Source organism: Centroberyx gerrardi, chromosome 2, assembly GCF_048128805.1.
Source record: "Centroberyx gerrardi isolate f3 chromosome 2, fCenGer3.hap1.cur.20231027, whole genome shotgun sequence".
In the NCBI taxonomy this organism is placed as follows: domain Eukaryota; kingdom Metazoa; phylum Chordata; class Actinopteri; order Beryciformes; family Berycidae; genus Centroberyx; species Centroberyx gerrardi.
Window position 1 is genome coordinate 14,641,032 of NC_135998.1, and position 21,129 is coordinate 14,662,160.

General features: G+C 39.4%; 1 protein-coding gene across 2 annotated transcripts in view; it reads left to right on the top strand.

Moving 5' to 3' along the window:
- The first annotated feature begins 703 nt into the window (after nt 1–703).
- Nucleotides 704–21,129, top strand: part of sppl3 (signal peptide peptidase 3) — a 32,414-nt gene continuing 11,988 nt past the window's right edge. For both annotated transcript variants that reach the window (XM_071913537.2, XM_071913538.2), the window contains exons 1-2: nt 704–1,154; nt 19,796–19,873. In XM_071913537.2, coding sequence (XP_071769638.1) covers nt 1,129–1,154; nt 19,796–19,873 — 104 coding nt within the window. In that variant the 5' untranslated portion in view covers nt 704–1,128. The remainder of the gene's footprint in view (nt 1,155–19,795; nt 19,874–21,129) is intronic.

Consider the following 21,129-nt stretch of genomic DNA (forward strand, 5'->3'; position numbering starts at 1 on the left):
CAGTGAATTTTTAGGGGGTTTGCTAGTATTTGTTTGGTTTTCATTTAGTTTTAGGTTTCATTGAAAAACCTAAGTGATTTGAACTGAAAGCCTACCTGTTTTGTGCAGCCTACTCTACAGACAGAAAATTGTCTTTGGATGGCCATGTGGTTGATGTGGGCCTATTCATTTCCACAGAATTATTTCCCCATCCTTCTCACAGTTGGCTGTGACTGTGGTCAAAAGAATATTATTGAAAATAATTCAGGTTCTTTTTTTTAATTTCAGTCTAGTTACAGTGTTTCATTAACCTTAGTCATCATTTTTATTCCAGTTCACAAAAATATTTTTCATGCCTATTCTTCATCTCGGTTTTAGCAAATTGGCAGAACCTTAGAGCCTGATAGTGATTTGTTGTGAGGTTTATTCTTCTAATATCATTGCATTTATAATCATGTTTCGTAATTACATATTGATTCACGAGGCAGTAAAATTAATTATTCCTATTTATTGTATACCGTGTACTGCATTTTATAATCGACGTAATGCTTATGATTGACAAATGCTTCAGTTGTAGGTGTATGTGATAGGCTGCAATGCTACCAACTGAAGAGAAACCGTTGCAAGCATTTTCAGTGCACAAAAGCATTTCAGTGCACGTCCTACTTGTAAACCTCTACAGCAGGGCGATATTTGCGCGTCCCCGTGACTCGCCATAGAAAACAAAGCTGAACGTCTTCCATAACAGCTAGGGGTGCAGACTTCAGGAATATCCGAATTTAGACTGGATACATCACTCTGAATATGGATTTACAGTGGGTGTAGCATCGTTGGAGACCGAGCCTCCTTGGCTAGGGTGACGGCAGGACATTAGCGAAACCGACGAAAATAACATTAGTTTTTTTCTCGGGGTGCTTTGTCTTGGCCACCTAACGATAGCAAACCATCATTGCCATTTCGATTGCAAGATATTCAGCTAGTGATTACTAGCTGGGGCTGGGATGTATCACCATGTTGTCATCTAAAAGTGACTACTAGGACGCCTGATTTTGAAGAAAAGACAGAAAACGTCTCCGAGGTCCCAACGGGTTGTCACTGGGACCTGAATCTGTGTTAGCCACAGTCGCGGAACCCACTGTTTTCGGCGATATGGCGGAGCAGGGCTACTCATCTTGGTGAGTGCGCACAGGAATCGCGCTACCAACTAACTAGTAGCTATCTAGCTGCTGCTACTGGCAAGTCTGTTTGAGACAAACCGATGAATCGTGTTTCTGTCAATTCTCATAAATACTGTGATCTGCACACTGATGTTTTCTGATACATTTGCCAATGTCCAGAGAGTAAAATGTTACTCATCCAAGTATTTTCCTGCAGCTCTGATATTGCTAACCGCTAACTTGAGCTGGCTAGCTAGCAGCGGCTAATCAAACCCACCAGCTGATGGTGTGCTATCCAGCTTCGGCCAATTCCAATGGTGCCATTGTGAGCAAATGCTAAGGAGCTAGCTAGCTAACGGTTTGATAAGCTCACTAGGTTAGCTAGTAGGTGAATGACTTTCTCTTTCGCTAATATATTAGTGCCTGCCTGCCGAAAATTCTAATATTGCTCAATAAATATAATGTTGTTATATGTCGACGTATCAACGTCAAAAGATTACAGTAACGTTATACCAACAAATTAGCTGATTAGTTAGCATTCGTCGTCGACCAACTGCACACAATAACAAAGGTTCTGCCGTAGAGCTAGGTTAGCTAGCTGGCAGCGCAATCATGTCCCAAATGCCAGTTTCAGGGTAAGCTTGCCATTGTGACACGCGACTGGTTGTGATAAACCATCTCTGCAGAAGTGTGCGGTGTACGTATTAAAGCCAGGTTACAGTTTAATTGCAGTACGAGCTGGTAGGCTACATTGAACGTAGCCAATGATTCTATTCATTGAACTGTATTGTCCCCGTGTATGAAAATGCCCTGACTTTGTTTAGGCCTAAGTCATCATAGCTAAATTATGTTTGTTTGGGCCCAGCAACATGTCTGGTGTTTGTAAGGAGTTGAAATATTATTTTTTAGAACCACCGCTTCTTGTGTAAGAATAGCCTAAATTAGTGACTCTCCAGGTGGAGTCCAGGTTCACTGAAGGGTACGGGGTCCCCAGTATTGCTGAGTATTAGTAGCCTAGTTTTGGCTTATTCTGTTATTTTGTCACGATCTTTTTTGAGTTTCCAAGGAAATGCCTGTCTTGTAGTCCTCTCACATGCATCACTTGCCTATCAATTTAAGGTTCTGAGAGTGAACCCCTGGATTAAATGAAGCCTTACCCAGGTATTAAGATACTGCTAACCACCATGTCTTTAGTTGGGTAATTTTGTTTATTATGTTAGTGGAAGGGCTATTGGTCATTCTAGATGGTAACATATTCTAATAAGCTGTCCTATTTGGGGAAATGAGTTTTAGGGGAAATGATTCTAAGGATAAGCCTAATCACTGCAGATGTCCCAGTCTATCGTAAAAATAAGACTTCTTATCTAGACAGATAATTAACATTTATTAAATGTTTATCCATGATAAAATCCATCCAGGATATTGACATAGGAGGTCAATTAGCCTTAACATTTAGAATTTGACCTACATACTATTTGGTAAAGGAAAAACTGTTGTAACCCCCATAATACTTAGGGATATTCAGGATGTCGAAAACGACAGACATTTTATCAGGGAATCCAAGCTGCCAGTGTTTATAAAAAGCTTAAGTCCCACTTCAAATTAGCCTGCTGTGTGAGGTTTGGAAATGATTATTATTATTTTTTTCTTTCAGATTGCTACTTTAACATTTGCTGAGATTATACGACTCCTGAGTATTTCTTTAGCAGGGTTTGAGCCAGGATGATTTTGGGGAGGGTCTATTTTTCCAGAGGGCCAATGCGTTGTCTACAGTGGTCAATAGAAAACGATAATCTGGCGACTGCTTCATACACGCTGACGAATGTGTCGCCTGTTGAAGTATAATGGAGGTTGAAATTAATTAATTAATTTTCTACAATAGGTGATGAAATAATCTGTATGAACAGTTTAGTTCAAATCCTCCCTATCACATTTTGGTTTGCCATTAGTCACTGTTGAAGAGTTTAGGACTATCTTAAATTATGAACTTAATTCTCCTCTTTTTTTACCCAAAAGGGCTGTGCTTGAAACCCAAAGAGTTGGCCTGAACTGAAGATGAAATTTACAACATCACACAACATGAGAACTTACTTCTAGGTTTTTCATTGCGATTAGTATGCATGGACTACTGCGGTATAGTAAAGTAAATCTTTTTGTGATTACAATACAGAAAAACTCACATTTTATAATAAAGCACACTCTTGTATGAGCAGTGCTTCTATGATTATATATTATGTTTTCTAGCTGAGTAAGCCTAGGCGACCCCTTTCAGTCCTGTAGGGGACAAATGGCTAATCAGTAAGCCTCAGCTAGCTCTGTTTAGCCCTGTGGTAGACAACTGGCTAATGTACAGTATCAAAGATGTCCTGTTTGGTAACTGCAATTCATAGTTTGCTAGAAATCTGTGCCACTGTCGGCGACCTTACAGCAGCAGGTAGCTAATACACAACAACATTGGCTCAAAACATTGGCTCAAAGCTTAACAGTTTGCTAGATAGCTAACTTCCAATAGCTGTCACCACTGTGTTCTGTTACCACCATTTCAGCACATCTGTCAGTCAAGGCAATAGCGGATTGCTCTTACATATTATGGAAAAATGTACTGGTTTTATATTGTTTTCTCTCATTTGGTCTCTCTCTCTTTCACAGAGGTTAACAGCTTGACAAAGCTCGTACCGCACAACTAAAAACTTTTCAACCAATCACACCTTACAGTCAGTGTAATAGTGGTGATCAATGCTACTTACGCACATAAGTAGATACACACAGTATCGGAGAGAGCATATGCCTAAATTCTGAGTACTTGTTATTCTGACCCATGTATCTGATATGTGCCACTTGTCTGAATATTTTTTCCACTTTTCCTAGACAGTCTGACAACCATTATGTCATGTCATGTCAATCGCTACACTTGGTTGTACCAGCTTGAGAAAGCTTTTAATTGGTAATCAGGAGTGGGCAATATAACAATCTTTCATCATCACCGGTTAAAATTTTGTCACAATTTGCCTTTACAGGCAAATTACACTGCGTAGCTTTCCGACTACAATGAAACCTTACAAATGCATTGTTCAACATCTCACAGCCAAAGGGACCGACCTATGCTGCCTTGAAGTGCTGTTGGAATTAATATGACTGAGAAAGTCAGGACTTCTTTGATACCCAAGTTGCCAAGGTGTGACGGTTAGGGGGCGGAGAGCATGGAAGCCATGTCAACAAATGGTAAAAGTGGTGTAATTTGTTATTATTTGGCATTCGATGTCAATAATTAGTACTGTTGTATGTTTCTATTTTCAGTCTTTGTTTAACTTGTAATTGTCATGCATTTATGTATCCATGACTTCCGAAGGAGCTTAAGAGTAGCACTTGAAGGCAGCATCAGACATCCCACTGATTGAGATGCTGTAGTTCGTCCCGTTTGCCCCAATGAAATCCTTGTCGGGTATGTGCACTTCTCCACCCACAGTGAAATATAAACTGTCTCCTAAACATTGAGACAAAGTTTTGGGAGAAAGCTTGACCACCTATGTTAGATCTTTTGCCTCTCTCGTCCCTTTACTATATGCAGTCACAGACCGGCTGGGTTGGTAAACATGAGTGTGCTGTGTGCATTTTACTGACGTTACATTACCCGATTTTTGGGTACATTTTCAAACGGTTAGCTCTCGCTGCAATTTGGAGCAACAAACATGAAGTGGCCTAGTGCATTTTAAGTCATTTGAGAGAAGCACATAGAAAAAGTAAGAAAACACTGGCAAGAGGTGACGGATGCTGTAATGTTGTACCGTGCAAATGATGGTTCAGTTAAATGATGGAGCATTTTAAAATTTAAGTTTCAATAGATTTCTCGTAGTGGGTGAACCTCATTACCGAATGCCCTGCTGCAAACTTTTTTCTGAAACTGCTATTCACAACTGGTCTTGGAATGCTGCAACAAAATATCAGACCAACTTGAAGATGTAACTACAATGTTTTGCCACGACGACAATTTATAGTGTATTGGTATTTAAGAGCCCTAATTGAGTCTTCATTAAAGAGTAACTAAACACCAAACCAAATGGTAAAAAGCATGCTGCTGAATTTGCCATCTGCCATTGGCTGATCTTTAGTGCCAGGTGATGTCACCTTCAGTAGCATGCTTTTTACCATTAGATGTCAGGCTTTACACAGATTTGGGTTTGGGGTTTAGTTACTATTTAAAATGGGTCTGAAAACCAATCCTGATTGTCTTTGTAAAATGATTCTTTTACTTGTAGCAACATTAGCCTTACAGAAGCAAAGTGAAAGAAATCACAATGCATGTCATGATCATATCTGAAAATAATACAAAAAATATATTTTGTCCATATAGCCTGCCCCTGCTATTAATCCTGGCTTTGTGCTTCCGCCTTCTCAGTTACCAGAAGGAAACCAAATTATCCCCAATCTGTTTCCTTTGGAGAACTTGTCATTACAGTGCCAGACACTACATTTTTAAGTTTGCCACTATATGGAGAGCTTCTATGTTGGTTTGTCCATAAGGAGGAACTTTTTGGGGGAGAATTTTCATAGACTTCCATTCCATTGGTTGATCAGGCATGTTGTCATCAGTTTAGCCTAGATGTTGGAATTATTGGAAATTGTGAATGTACAATTGATATAAGGTTTGATACTTTAAGCTTTTATTGGCCAGCTTCACAGACAAAACAGGTAGTGAGCTTGAAACGAGCACTGAGCTAGTTTTCACTTTAGTCATTGTATTATCACTATTGTAGGGTTCTCAACTTGACAGTTTCTGACAAGTGAAAAACAAAAATACATGATTCACAGTTGTTTGTAAACATTTGAATTAGGTCAGGTAGGATTGGGGAGTATGCATGGTTGGAGTGAAATTACATTGGCTTTTAAAACTCCATCTGTTAACACCAAAACACTGTGGTAGTACAGTGTTATAACCAAGAGAATCACTGAACAAAATATTTAATTCTTGCATTGACTTAAAGGATAAGTTCATCTCAGTTCATTGATCTTGGACCTGTATATAATTTGTCTCTTACATACCTGTCTTAGTTGGAACTGCGGAGAATATTAGCTCCCATTGCTAGCCTCTTGCTGCTAATATGCAGTCCAAACGGGTTATGTCAGTATATTTCCAAAAAAGCAATTTGCAGGCTCCACAGGGGAATTTAAAGTAAAGGGCAAAGTTGCAAAGCACATAAATTAAAATTCGCTGTGATTTCATGATGCATTTCCGTCATCATGCACATTTTCATTTTAAACAGGAAATCACTATTTTTTATCTGCTACAGAATGCTGTACTGTGAAAGTGCGCCACTTGCCGTGTGATCTAGAGTTATGTGGACGGTCATGTCAGATTGTAAACAATTGCCAGGTAGACTTTGGGAGAAGACTATCCACTGGGTGGAAATGGTGTGGTGCTGCTGCTTTCCGGGCCATGGATATCAAGACGTTGGTTGGTCACCATATCGTTTTGACAGCCTGGCTTTTTTGGAGATATTCTGACAGGCCCCATAGGACTGCTTGTTAGCAGCAAGAGGCTAGCAATAGAGCTCGCCATTTCAGCTGACACGGGAGCCAATAGTCTTTGTGGCTTCAAGTATTACAGGTATGTAAGAGACAAATTGTTTATAGGTCCAACATCGATGAATGAGTGTTGCATGGGCGTGGCCAGTGGTGAGCTTGGTAGTGGCTATCAAGTGCAAGGAAGTCATTCATAGCAATGACAGCAATGGTGGAAAACAGTAAGAAACAGCAAAATGTGCAGCAGACAAGACCCCCCAACACCCCTGAATATCGGCATTGCTTTTTTTAATGCAAATTTAATTGCAAAAAACTCTGATGTTCAGTAACACGCAATCACTGTTCTTCAGTGTAGGGCTGCACAATATGGGGAAAATATGCAATGTGCGATACTAATGTAGGCTATTGCAATGGCGATATGAAGCTTGCCTAAATGGCTATCCTTCCATAGGTCTGACTCGCTGGGCTATGGGGAGATGAGCGGATATGTTGTTGAAAAGTTTTTCAGAGTAGCCTATTTCATCCTTCTTGGAATTGGATCTGTTTAAGTTGTCGACTTGACATGGCGACTAGGCCTACAGTCTGACGCTAGGTGTCACACACATGTTAACATAATGTACAATGTAGATGTGCACTAAAGTTTTGACACTTTTTTGATATCGCAGTCCTTTGTGATGTGTTCATCACGGAAATTCATATCGCAATGACAATAAAAATACAATGTATCGTGCAGCCCTACTTCAGTGTCATCCATGGACTCAAACATATAGGCTAGCTATTCTCAATCACTGTGAGCATGGCTGTCCAGTAATCCGTACATATGCACCCCCAGTCAAAATTAGCCTGTGCCTCTCAAGCCCCTCCATCTGTCCCAGTGATGCCTACCCCCAGGCTTGGGGCTTGACTCGCAGCGGCAGCTTGTTCTTGAGTCCTTTGCAAAAATTTCCTCAGCAGTGTATTGTGGTTCATACAAATATGGATGAAGCGTCGACTTTGATAAAATGTGGTAATGTGTGGAAATTGTTGTCGTTCATTATATTTTCGAGATTCCCCTCTGCAGCCATAGTTACCTCAGCTTTTGGAAATAAGCAGAGCAGGAGCTAACTGGCTAATATGCTAGCCTTCAACAACAGATATTCTAAGTCTTTGTGCACTCTCATAACAAACCAGCCCGTCCTTGAGAGGGGGAGGCGTGGAGGCCACAGAGAGCCATTCCGTAACAGTTGAAATTTTCAAAATTACCATGCTAGGATTCGCAACGTAATTTTGATTTAGCAACTCCTGAAACCCAGACTTTAGAAAATGAAAATACCCGAGCAGAGTTGATACTTCCAAACGGAGGCACTGACACTCCTATGGTCGCCTAAAAAACGATGGCATTAGATGTATGTTGTTTTGTGGTGTTGCTTTCCTTTAATAGAATATACCTGAAAATGACAATTTTGATAAACTTGTTAATTGTAGTGACCTTGTGCACCATGACTTGTGTGATTTGATTGGTCAGTTAATGTCTTAGAAATAACTATAAGTTGGTGTCATTTTAGCCAGCCATGTGTTAGCCAGTTGGTTAAATTAGTTTAAGATTGCTAATATGGTAGCTGGGAACCTTGAAAGAAGAAAATCAAACAAAATATTGGTCAGAAGCTGGTATTGTTTGCCTACTGCATGAAGATTTTTTATATAGCTGTAGGTTCACATATAAAAGGAATATAAAAGGAAATGATTAAAGAAAAGCAACACTACAAAACAACATACATCTAATTTAGTAGGTTTATAAGCAAGCATAGGAGTGTCGTGCCTCCATTTGGAAATACCAACTCCGGATTTGCTACGTTATAATTGCATCAAGAATCCTAGCGCAGTGATTTTTGAAAACTACAATTGTTGGGGGATGGCTCTCTGTACATTTCTGCTGGAAAACTGAGTATCTAAGCAATTTGTTACTCCTGGTTTCTCCCCACTCCGTTTGTAAAAATATTGGTGCACAATGTAATGGAATATACAGGCATGGTTAAGCGTGTTTATGTTTGTTAACTCTCCTGGTGTTACCTTCCTGTAAGGACAGTTTTAAGGCATTGCGTCATGTGGATTATTCACTTGGCATATGACTAATAAGTGTTAATCGTGTTGTAAAATAGGCCTGTTTATTAAGTTGTAAGTAGTGACTAGTGTGTAGCTTTTGCTGTGTTTGATGTTCAACATTTTGTTAAGGAGAATCTGTTCTGTGTAGTCATTTTTGTTCTTTTAATTGTACCAAACACTGTCCCTTATTCCCCTTTTGTTCTTCTGTAACAGATTCTATGATTGTTGACACAACTAATGCTGCAGTGCTCTAGAGCCTACATTGACTTATACGATTCTTTGGAGACACAATAGTCTAAGCCTCCTATTGGACAGTATGCACTGTAATGAATTTACAAGATTGTATGGATTGTGAAGCTAAGCCTCTCAGCCATGCGTTCTAAGAACAGTGTGGTCAGAGAAATTTGACGAAATGATTGGACCTTGGCCTTGTTAGCTGCGACCAAATTTTGATCAGATTTTCAATTGATCCCACATTCGCACTGACTTGATTGATGGCTTCTCAAACTCAGGAGAGAGTTCCATATGGATTGGTAATGTCATTTAAGCTCCTCCCCCTTTCCTGATCGGCTGTATTGATCCTGAAGTCGCATTGACGTGTGATCATCTATCTGTATTGATCCCAATGTCGCATTTGCATGAGTGACAGCTTGTTGGACTCAGGAGAGCAATCCCCAGAAAAGCCCCTCCCCCATTCCCGATTGGCTTTATTCTGATCATCTTTATCTATTGATTCCCAATTCACATGTTTAATCGCTTATATCTGTTGAACCCAAAGTTGCACTGGCATTAGGGCTGCACGATTATGGCTAAAATGATAATCACGATTATTTTGCTCGATATTGTGATCACGATTATTTATCACGATTATTCATCCATTTTGTTTTATTGCACTTGAGCATTTTAAGTTAACCAAAATGCCTTCACATTCATAATGTATTTTATAAACTTATAAATAAAAAAACATTCAAATGTAAAAATCTTTGAACCTGTGATTCCGGTGCACCGGGTCCGTTGATTTTTTTCCGGGACCATCACCTCTGTAGCCTTAGTTTTTGGGCATTTGTATTCTAAGACACTTATTTTGTAAGAAGTCTATTTGGGTGTTTGTGGGCTTTTATTTTGAAGTTTCCCATAAGGACCCACGGGAGAATTAGTGTAAATAAGGAAGTAGTACGTTTGCCAGTGCATCTCTGGTTGGAGATTAAAAAGGAAATATTTTACCCCGTAACCCGTGCTTCCTTGTATACTACACTTGGATCCAAGCTAATGGAAGAGTTTATACGCGCTTTGAAAGGTCAGCGGCAAACTGGGTCAAAATTCAAGTAATTTGAGTTTTGATTACGTTGACTAATCGTTGCAGCCCTACACCAGAGCAAGCTAAACCCAGCGTGAATAATCGCCCCCGGCCACAATCAATTAATTGTGGAAGCCAATATCGACATCGCGATTAATATATGATTAATTGTGCAGCCCTAACTGGCATGAGTGATGGTTTGTCAGTTTCTGTTGATTAAGTGTCATGTATTTTCCTGATTGGCTCTCTATTTATTGATTCCAAAGTTGCACTGATAAGCATGACAAAATTATCTGTATCTCTGTTTTTTCTGGACAAAAAAAAAGTAAAGCTCTGACAGTTAATCAGGAAACATTAAAATATATTTGCTAATTTCTGCCTCAAACACAAGCCCAATATACACGTGGCACATCAGAAGAGCAATACAGAGGAGGTGTAGTTGTTTTCATAGAGCTAAATAGGTTGCAGCTTATCACAAATTACATGCATGCTCCTAGAGGGTGTAGCCCATCATATCCACAATGGGGTCAAAAAGTAATCAAAATTTTCAATTGGAGACCCATTGGCAACTCCACACATTAGCTGCTCTGGGCTGGAGTAAATAATAAAACTAATGAAATTCATAAATTGCTGTTAACCATATGCTAGGGCTCCACAAGTCCATCAGTTTTGAGGTATGCATGTGTGTATCAGGACAGACCTGAGTGAGATATTTTTGGCCACTCTCTCAACCAGTCACTCGTCACAGGGGCAACATTTGAAAAATCAAGTCTTCATTGTTGCCTGGTGACCTAGGCCTTAGTGGTCAAGTCATGCATGCGATTGGCTTGATGGAGGACGGTATTGGAATTGTGTTATTGAAAACCTAGTCTGTCAGTGAACAAGGACGTCTTATGGCACTTTGGGCTGCCATCCAGCCCTCAACAGTCCGGGATTGTATTTTGTTTTTAAATGTTCCATTCATCTATCTCACCCATGTTCTACAGGCTTCTGTGCACAGAATTCAGAGGAACCAGTTCGATACTAGAATATGAATTAGGTCTATGCTAGATAAAACTAGCTGTCTATCTGCCTGCTGTGTTGACAGTGAGTCAGTGACATCATTAGTGTCTAGGTTTTAGCAAGAAGAACTCAATCACTTGCTTAACTTAATCACTTTTGAAAACACTTATAATTTTTTTTAGCATCCTTTGCTTCACCAAATGTAGGCCTAAGCCAAACTGTATTTTAGACAGTTAAACTGTTTAAGGTAACACCTGCAAAGGAGAGACACCTGCATGAATGGTGTCCCGTATTTAGAAAGATTAGGTATGCTTTTTAGAAGGTGTTTACTATGGCCTAGATCTGTTGGGTCAAGGGTACACAGCCCCATTGTATTTTGATATATCTGTAAAGATGATGCCTGCCGAGTCTGTTTTTCAGTCATTAGGAGCAGGCCTATATTGGACACACAGGACCGGGCCACAGCTAGGAGATGAAGCATTGTCCTGGTGTCCTGTTTCTTTTTTTTTTTTTTTCTTTTTTTATAGTGGCTTTGCATACATAATAAGATCAGACAGACAAGACATACTGAAACCAGTTGGACGGGTACAATACCTAAAAAATAAATAAATAATAACAATAAGACAAAAAGGAAAAACATTAGGGCAACATTCTCAGTAATATATTACCGTTTTCACTGCTCATCTACATAAGGGTACAAGGGCGCGTTAAACAAAGAGGGGAGAGTTCTATTGGTCCTTGATGTGCTGTAACACCGGGTTCCATATTCTGAAAAACTTCTGAGGATTGCCAGACAGTTCGTATCTCAGTCTTTCTACATGTAAAATGCCCACCAATTCACTTAACCAGGTCTCAAACTTGGGGGTAGAGTCACATTTCCACATTTTCAAAATGTATCTCTTGGCAATTATCATGCCATACACCAAGGCTGTGCGGGCACTGTGGTCTAAGTTTTCCACGGTTGTGGAGTACCTGAGTAGAGCTGGTGTCCTGTTTCAACAGTGAATTACATGTTACCCCTCCCCTCTTAGACACCCTCTAGTCATTCCTGTATTACTGAATGAATGAAAGAGACAGGAGATTCTCGCTTTTTATCCTCAACACTACAATGAAACCTGTGAATTCCTGTGTCAGAGGTGCACTAGAATGAAAAGCGATTAAAAGAGCTAAATCCTTTTATGCTAGGTCTGTTTCTCTCTCTGTACCTGGAACAAAACTAGTAATGCAGACCAGCCAAAAGCAGCCCAGTGATGGTCAGAACTGAAACAGTACTACTGACTGCATCCCAGCAGAAAACGACAGATTTTAGATGTGCGGTTTGATATTTTTGCTGGCTACTCTACACATACAAATATCCTTTCTGAGTAATTTTCCAACTGGATCAACCTGTGTCACAAATAGGTCTGAGTCAGTGGGTATCCAGGGTAAATTGAATTTTATCTGAACTTTGTTGAAAGGGTAAATTTGTGACCAAAGCAAAATCCATTACCCCATGGCTCCTGTCCATGCTATGGTGGTGATAATGTGTTATCCTCTGAGTTCATGCTCAATAGCCAGGGTTTTCAAATTAACAGCCACACAAGTAGGCTACACTTTTCTTATATACGTATATTTTGGGTGCTGTGATATACTCTGCTGGCTTTCAAACCTGGCATTTCTCATCAAAGTTCCCAAAAAAAAGATTTTAGTGAATGTAGATGTTGATGAACCATAATTCATTGTCCCTATGACACAGCGCACAATGTACTCCTTTGAGTTCTGCTGGCAGTACCAACCGAACTGAAGTTTGAAGTGCAGCCTACGTGATATTGGAAAAATAAGCTGATTTATAATTAGCTGTATGTTACATTTGCTTCACAAAATTAGCAATAGTCAAATGGGAGTATAATCGCCAGCTAATGTTGCAGTAGCACGTTAGTCAATGCTAGCCTCATTAACTTATAGTTAATAGAGTAATATAATTTATAGCCTTCAAAAATATGATACTGAGATTACTAAATGAAATTCAAATAAAAATGCAACCATAATATATCCTAATTAGATATACACACAACTGAAAAACAACATCAAGACAATCATTGCTTGAACAGTTGAATAGAGGTAAACTGCCAACCAGTGGGAAACACTAGCTAATAGATTGTAGTATTAGAGCCATTGTGTGCCCCCTAACACTTTGTGGTGTCATTTGGGAAGCTAAAATGCAGATTAAGTGCAGCTTTAATGCCAGCAGACAGGTTGAGCGGTCATGACGAAGATAAACTGTTATTTGGGTGACGGGTCCTCTTAACCCCAGACCACATTCCAAACCCATGGCTGGAGAGCTAGACGAGAGACAGGTCAGGACTAGGGGTCAGATCTGCACCTCTCAACTGAAGACGGCACTTCACAATGCCAGCCTTGTCTTTGCCCCAGAAAAAGGCCTGCATTATAAGGTCGCACGTAAGGTCTAGGGCTAGGCTATGTCAAGGCCCCAGATCATTGATATGGGAGCAATTTGGTTTTTAGAAGCACTGTCAGTCTGCAAACTAGAAGCCTGATTACACACTTAATTGTCTGAGGAAAAATTGTGTTCGCTTTAGGTTGAAATTGAGGATTGATTAGCTAGAAAGATGTGCTAATGTTATAGCCTCTGTTATCAGAAAGCCTGGCAGAATCAGTTTGTTTGACTGATTAACAGACTAAAGACAGAGCTACTGAGTAAGAGTTTTTAAGGTCAAACTCGGGAAGCACATCCCTCCTCAAGACAGTTCAATTTCTCTTTCATAAACCAGAAGGCTTATTGTGTGTTGTCTTAAGAGTACTGTGACTCATCTCCAACATCAATCTTTACAGCAGTGTTTTATTTTTAAATGCATGGATACTGTAAGGGCAACTGTGAGCAGAGGACTTTTCATTATTTTGTCCAAGTTCCTGTAAATTTTGACTATCTCAAACACTGCGATAACGCTTACAAGTAGTCTGGGAGAATGTAGGGAAAATTCAGTCAGTCAAATTTTTGCATCTTTCACTGACCTTATTTTCCACGTCTGTATGTTAGGTAAGTGCAGTCCAGTGTGTGTGTTCCTTAAATTTAAAGCTGCTACTGGAGGAATTTGAAACTTGATGACCCCTTGAGTCCCTTAGTGGTAGTGTTTAACATCAATTTCCTCAAGACGACTCACCACTTGTCCCCCCCTCTGCACACTGCAGAGAGAAGACAAATAAGTATACAGAAGAGCTGATGTGGAACTGCCATAATGAAAACTGAGCAGTTTTGCGTAACAGTTGTGGAATTTATTAAGTTTGCCCAATGCTAACCGAACAGCACTCTCTTACCTCGTACTGAGTGATGCTCAATCGCCTGGTGTTTGTATCACAATGTGTGTTTGTAACTGCGGTGGATAATCTGTGCGACTACAGATTCTGAATTTATTAAGTGTGGGCAATGCTAAGAAAACATTTTGGCTAGCAGACTACCAAGATACTGAAAGACAGCGAACCTGCCTGAGTGTAGCAATAGAGTGGATCTCTTCTTCTTGACAACACATCGGTGAATGTTGTGGTTATCCTGAATATTCCAGTGCTGTAGTTGACAGAGGGCCACAGCACTAATGGAGAATGCAATATTTGTGCACCAAGGTAAAAACTATAAACAAATTATTGTTTAATTTACTGTTATCGAGGTAAATGTGATAATATTGTGATATGGCTTTCAGGTCATATTGTCCAGCCCTATTTCCAGCCTACATTGCTGTAAGACATGGCACAAAATACTCATGTTGAATTTTTCATTTTTCTTCATGGTAGTGTGCATCTGCTTGTGGTCACAAGATAATAGGATCCTAATGTTTTTTATGATACAAGTTGTTTCAAATATTGCATACCTAATGCATACCATTTCATACCTTTTAATGCAATTTATCCTTTACTGCTGTCTGGTTTGAGACATAATAGATACATAGTCCTCACTCAATCTGTTTTTGCAAAGTTAGTTATCAGACTGAGCAGGTTGCCTTGACAAGGCTTGGCTTTGTTGTAAATGATGCCTATTGTGAAACTATCGGTCAGTCTCTGTTGTCAGTTTTTTCTTTTTGAGACATACATTTCAAATAGGGCTGGGCATTTTCTTTTTCTTTTTTTCACAAATTGGATAGTGACACAAATTTTATAGTCAAATCAAAAAGTGTAATTTATTAAAATGTTTTATTTTGGAATGTAGCAACCTGAGCAAGTCAAATTCTCCCAAATTACATCAATAGGCCTAATCAAATTTTAAAGAAATAAAGAACAACCCTACCTTACCAGGTTTGGGAACTGAGGCCCCGTTCCATTGCAGACCGGTTCCAATGTCTCTAGAACCGACCAGATCAAAACACATTTGCCATATCAATTCTCATTACCAATTCCCAGTTTTTTCCCTGCTCTTTTTTTTAACTGTAACAAAATTTGCAATTCTCAATTCACTATTGAGTTGTTTCACTCGCCATTCTTCCCTTGTCTGCTGTGTGTGAGTGACTGTGAGGCCTAGTAATCTTGGGGGAGCAGTGTGTGTTCAGTTGTCTGCAACACAGGAGCTGAAGAGAATGGCAGCCGCGTTAGAAAGAAGAGATTGAAAGTGTGGCTACACTTCAATAAAGAGTCTAGTTTGTCCTCTGTCACTATGCTGCTATGCACTTAAGTAACTGCTCCCTTTCCACGGAGAACTGAACTGAACACACTCCCCCTAAACTCACAAGTCACGTCACAACCGCTCAGCCACCTGCATACACAGCGTACAGTTTTATGATGTTTGTACAGTTTTGGAGTTGTGTGGGTATTGTGAGTGATATGATAAAACATCATGGTATGAGCAGGTAATTTATCTTATTCTTTCTAATTTGCGATTAGTAGCAGAATTTAAATCAATTCAGACTTAGTATTTTCGGGGTGCGATAAAGGTAATATAAGGGGACTGATAAAGATCAAGTTGTTAAGCAGGAATTGACATTGAGAAAATCGTATCAATTCCCAACGCAGGTGTTAGCTCACCAAAATAAATGGGATGGAAATAAGCTTGTACACACCTTAATGTTTATCCTTCTATCTTCCATTTGGGTATATGATATGCAATAATATGCAAAGGAAGTCATTCTGTTTGCTTTTATTGTGTGTGACAAGTCAAACAGACTACCGGTAGTTACATGCAGAGAAACGGCAATGCAAAAGTCATTGTTTGCTTTTATGAAATAAATAACTTGAGGTATTGCTTACTTACTGACATAGCCAATTATCGTCAGTTTAGTTTATAGTGATATTATAGTGTTAGCCATAGCTATTTAAATGCAGAGAAAGGCAAAGTGCAAAATGCAGGGAAAAAGTCATGTTTGGCAATGGCATGAAGGGGGAGAGTTATTTGTATTGCCAAGTCAAACTCATCGTTGGCTCATGAATGCTGCCAGTAGTTAGATACAGTGAAAAAGGCAGTGCAAAATCGTAGTTTGCAGTGGAATGAAAGAAATAATTTGAGGTGTTTATCTTATTTGGTAGCATAGCCAATTATCGACATGTTTAACAGGGCTTGCTGATAAACTGTTAAAGTTAGTTGAAGTTTTAACAATGTACTTGACTCACACAATGTGATGCTCTCAGATATGCTCCTCATTATTCACAATACTGCTTTTGGCCACAGATGGGGCAGTTGGACACTGTGTTCCCTTTTACTTTGGCATCACTGAAAGTGAACTCATTAATAATAGATTGTTTTGTTTGTATGTTTTAGTATTTTTCAGTCAAAGCGGTGGTATTCTTTTGTTGAGGCGACCCACCTTGACTATATAGCACTGTGGGAAACCCTGCCTTAGAGTCTAGTTCTTGTGAAGGAGAACAAGCATATCTACATGTTCTGGGGTGATACACGTAGAGAGTCTGTTAACCACTTGCTTGGCTGTGGAAAATACTCCCTCAGTGGGCACAGAGGTAGCAGGAAAGGCAAGGTACTGTTTGGTAAGGACATTAAGTCTCTGCAAATGCTTCTTTTTCCTCTGCCGCCATTGGAGTGGATTTTGCTTGGGTGTGATGCACAGCTCCTTTCAGTCAAGCTTCATCTCGTTTTGCTCTGCAGCCATAGCGCAGTAGTAGTCTGCAAAAAGAGTGATAATTGCTGTGGTGGTTTTTATCATTCTTGCCAGCTTCCAGAGTCTCAATGATAGTCATATAAATCAGTCAGTTTCTACCCAACTAACCATGTCACCCACACCACTGATCAAAATCATTAGCCATTATTATTTCAAAATGGGCCGTTAACCTGTGTATTTTAGTCAGGACTTTGCTTTTTATGTAAAGTTAATAAAGTTGAAGTTAATAAGTTATAAATATTTGATGTACTTATTGTGTATTATCTATCCGTTCGACTTCTGACTTCTGGATGTCAGAAGTCGATTTGTACATCCATTTTGGGTAATAGAGGATTTGACTACTTGCACCCACCCCTAATTACAATCCACTTGAAGATTCAGAAGCTTATTGTAAGTTGGTAGGAAGTTGTGTGCTCAAGATAGAATATACAGTGTTAAAAATGTAGTCATACAAACCTAGATGTGCAGCAAATTAAAAAAGTAGGCTAATGTTTGAAATGGAAATAGCAGTAAAGAGTGGATGTTGTGTGTCAAAATTAAGAAATCACATCCTCAGCAAAGATGTTGCATGACCGCTGATTTGTACTAGGCAAGATATTATTTTAAGTAGTCAACAAAACATGCAGGAATTCAAAGAGGTGTGATAAAATTGCATGGCACAAGAAAACTGAGTTTGTCAGAGAGCAAAGTCAACAGGAAAACCATCTTTACTTGCCTGAGAATGGGATACTAAGACAAATTCAACACACTTACAGAATCCCAAGGGCACAATTTGTTGCCCTTGGGAGCTGCTGATATTGAGGCTCAGAAAGTCATTTTTTTTATGTTCATAAGCAATTTGCAGTTGATGCAGTGAGGATGCCAGAATACTGTCCCTTTCATTTCAATCATGACTAACAAATCTCAGGTCTGACCTGGCATACTGTCTCCATTGTGAAAGTACCTGCAGCTCAAAACTTGATTCCAAAGGCTGATGAACTTGCATCAAAGAAAAGGTGTCAGGTGTGCAGCGGGAGCAAAGAGGCCAGAAAACAATCTCTAGAGGGCTAAATCTAAGCTCCATGTAGCCATTCATCTGTCATATTTAGGCTTGTGAGGCAAACTACGTATTAGTTTTATGGGACCAATAGAAACATGGTCAAGAAATTCAATCTTTTTTTAACAAGTAGGGCTGGAAGATAATGACAAAAAATCTAGACTAATTGTGATAATTTGACAGAATATTGCAATTGCGATTTAAACTGCGATTAATAGTTTTTCCATACAGTTTTTTTAGAACTTTAAAATTGTTTAAAGAAAATTGATTTTGTTGGGAAAAAAATAGATGCCAGTGTGCAGGATTTGCTGAGTTTTAGTATGATGAAAGGTTTTCACCAATATTGCACTTGAGTCATGGACCAAAGATTACTCAGAGCACTAAAATACCTCATTTATTAGGCCATTTTGGATGCCCCGCTCATAAGAAATTAGTTGCAGCCTCTGCTATTTGGAAATTGCAGAAGTTCATATTGCAATTTCAATTTTTTTTTCGATTAATTGTTCAGCTCTACTTCTAAGATATATTATTTTGCTTGACTAGATGCCATACACAGTCATTGATATGCCATGTTGTTTAGGGCTCTATTTTAAGTAGCTTTAATAGCTTTACAGCCCTAGAAACAAATTCTGTTTCCTGCAAACCATGGTGTTATCTGTTGTTTGGTTTGGCCACACCGTATCCTCTCTTCTCTCCCAAGTGCAATATAGCTCCATGGTTACTAGTCAGAACTACAGTATCCTCTAATATTTAAGTGAAACAACTTGTCCGTTTGCTTAAAACACCATTCCCACCTTTTGAAAGGCAATCACTGAGGCCTACCAAGTGTAACGTTAACATAACATATTGAATTATGAAAATGCGGTTGATCTGACAGACCACAGGAAAACTGATCACATTAGATGAGGATACCACCCAACCAATAAGTGTGTTTGACTCATTGTATGCGGCATGCCCACACCAGTGGAGACCTTGTAATAAACCAGGGCCATAGAGACAAAAAATAAGATCGTTTTATCATGATTTCTAATATTAATAGTCACAAACAGGTCAAAAAAAGATGCATATCGTCAACACTTACCAAGAGTGCTAGTCAGAGAGCCAACAAACTGACTTTTCAACTTGTATTCTGTAGAAGTTGCCAGTCAAGGCAGAAGAAAGGAGGAGGTAGCAGATTAGTGAGGGTTAGAATGTTAAATGCATTAAGTAGCAGTGCTTCTGCTGCAGATAGTCTGCAATTCTTCCTGTTTGTCAGTGTGCTCACTGAGCTCCTACGACATTTACAAGTTTCCTGTGCCTCCTTGGAGTCTTTTCAGAATGTAATTTGTGTCTTTAAAGCCCACTTTACATTCCAGCTGCTCTGTCCTTGGATGTTTAGGGTAGAGACAATGTGTAACGTATTTTAGTAGAAAGGCTTAAACATGACAAGTTGTCACAATTCATCAGTGTGTTGTCAATATGACAGTTTTTGAAACTGGCTATTCATTTTCTGGATATGTAGCAGAAATATTTTGTTTGCAGTTATATGAAACTCTTACTTTTACTCAATTATTTTACTTGGTTTGATAACATGGCATAGGCCTCTGTGCTAAGAGCGTTGTGTTTATAATTCTCTCTTTCCCTTCTTCAGGGCGTACTCCCTAGTTGACTCCAGCCAGGTGTCCACCTTCCTCATCTCCATCCTTCTCATCGTCTATGGCAGCTTCAGGTGAGTGTCATCAGCCCTGCTCAGATAATCACATAACATGATAAGAGGGTAATGGACAACAATGACTATTGCAAAGCATCTTGTGTGACATATAATCAAGACATAGTATAGCCTAACCTAAAGTAACATTTCTTAAAACGTAGGTTGCGTTCCAAATTGGGTCACAGGTCTATCTCTTGTGGGGCCCCACATAACAAAAGTGGAAGTGTGTTTTAATAAGCTTGGGTCCTAGGGTCAGACTAAATTTTCTAATTTTGGGTCCCAGGCTGCAAGAATTTAAGGCCTAAAGAAAAGACCTTTTGTTGTGTGTAGCCTATGTTGCAGAAAATGGCAAATGTGCACATTTACCACACAGTTTGTAAATTCCACACATTCCCCAAGGTAAATCTTGTAAATGTGTACATTTCCTGGTCAATGTAAGTGGAAAACACTAGTCACAGTAGCACAAGGCCTCTCGCAGTCCTTGAGTGCCCTGATGTTGCATATCTGTAACACAATGGTTGCGCATTGTGTGCACTGTCCAAAGCTAATGTTCTGCACCTGAGGGTCTTTTGATGAATTTAAGCAGATTAGGATATCGACCAAAAAGTATTAGCTTTATTATCAGGTATTTGGCCTCAGGGAGTTAGATTCCTTAAAATCACAGGCCTAATTGAGAGGCACGTTTTACATGTCCATATCTTTTTACACATGGATGAAAATGAGTTACTAGTGCATGCATTATTGGACTAAAATATAAAATCAATTAGGTATCAGTTTCTTGGCCAAACTACATCTAGCTGAATACATGGGCTATCAGCACAGCAATGTCTCATCTGCCTAGCAAAGAGGCACATATGCCAACGCATGCCAATATGGCGGGAAAAAAAGCCTCAGATGGGCTCCATCCTCACTCCATGATGTGGGTCAGCCAGGAGGGCGTTCATGAAAACTTACTAAACACTAAGGCGGGGTCTGCATTTGCCAATTAGTGTTACATTAATGATTCTCCCATGCCTCACAGATCAGTTTATTACAGAGGCCAGTCTGAAGAGATAAATTGCCCACACAAAACATAGTGACAGGACTGTGAGAGAGCCAAAAGTTACTGTCACAAGTGTTTTCCACACACATTAACCTGGAAATGTACACATTTACAAGATTTACCTTGAGAAAAGTTACATTTACTGGTGCAAAATGTGTATATTTACAGGTAAATGTACCATTTTACCGCATTTGCTGTAACATATACATAAGGGAAGAGAGTGATTAAAGCA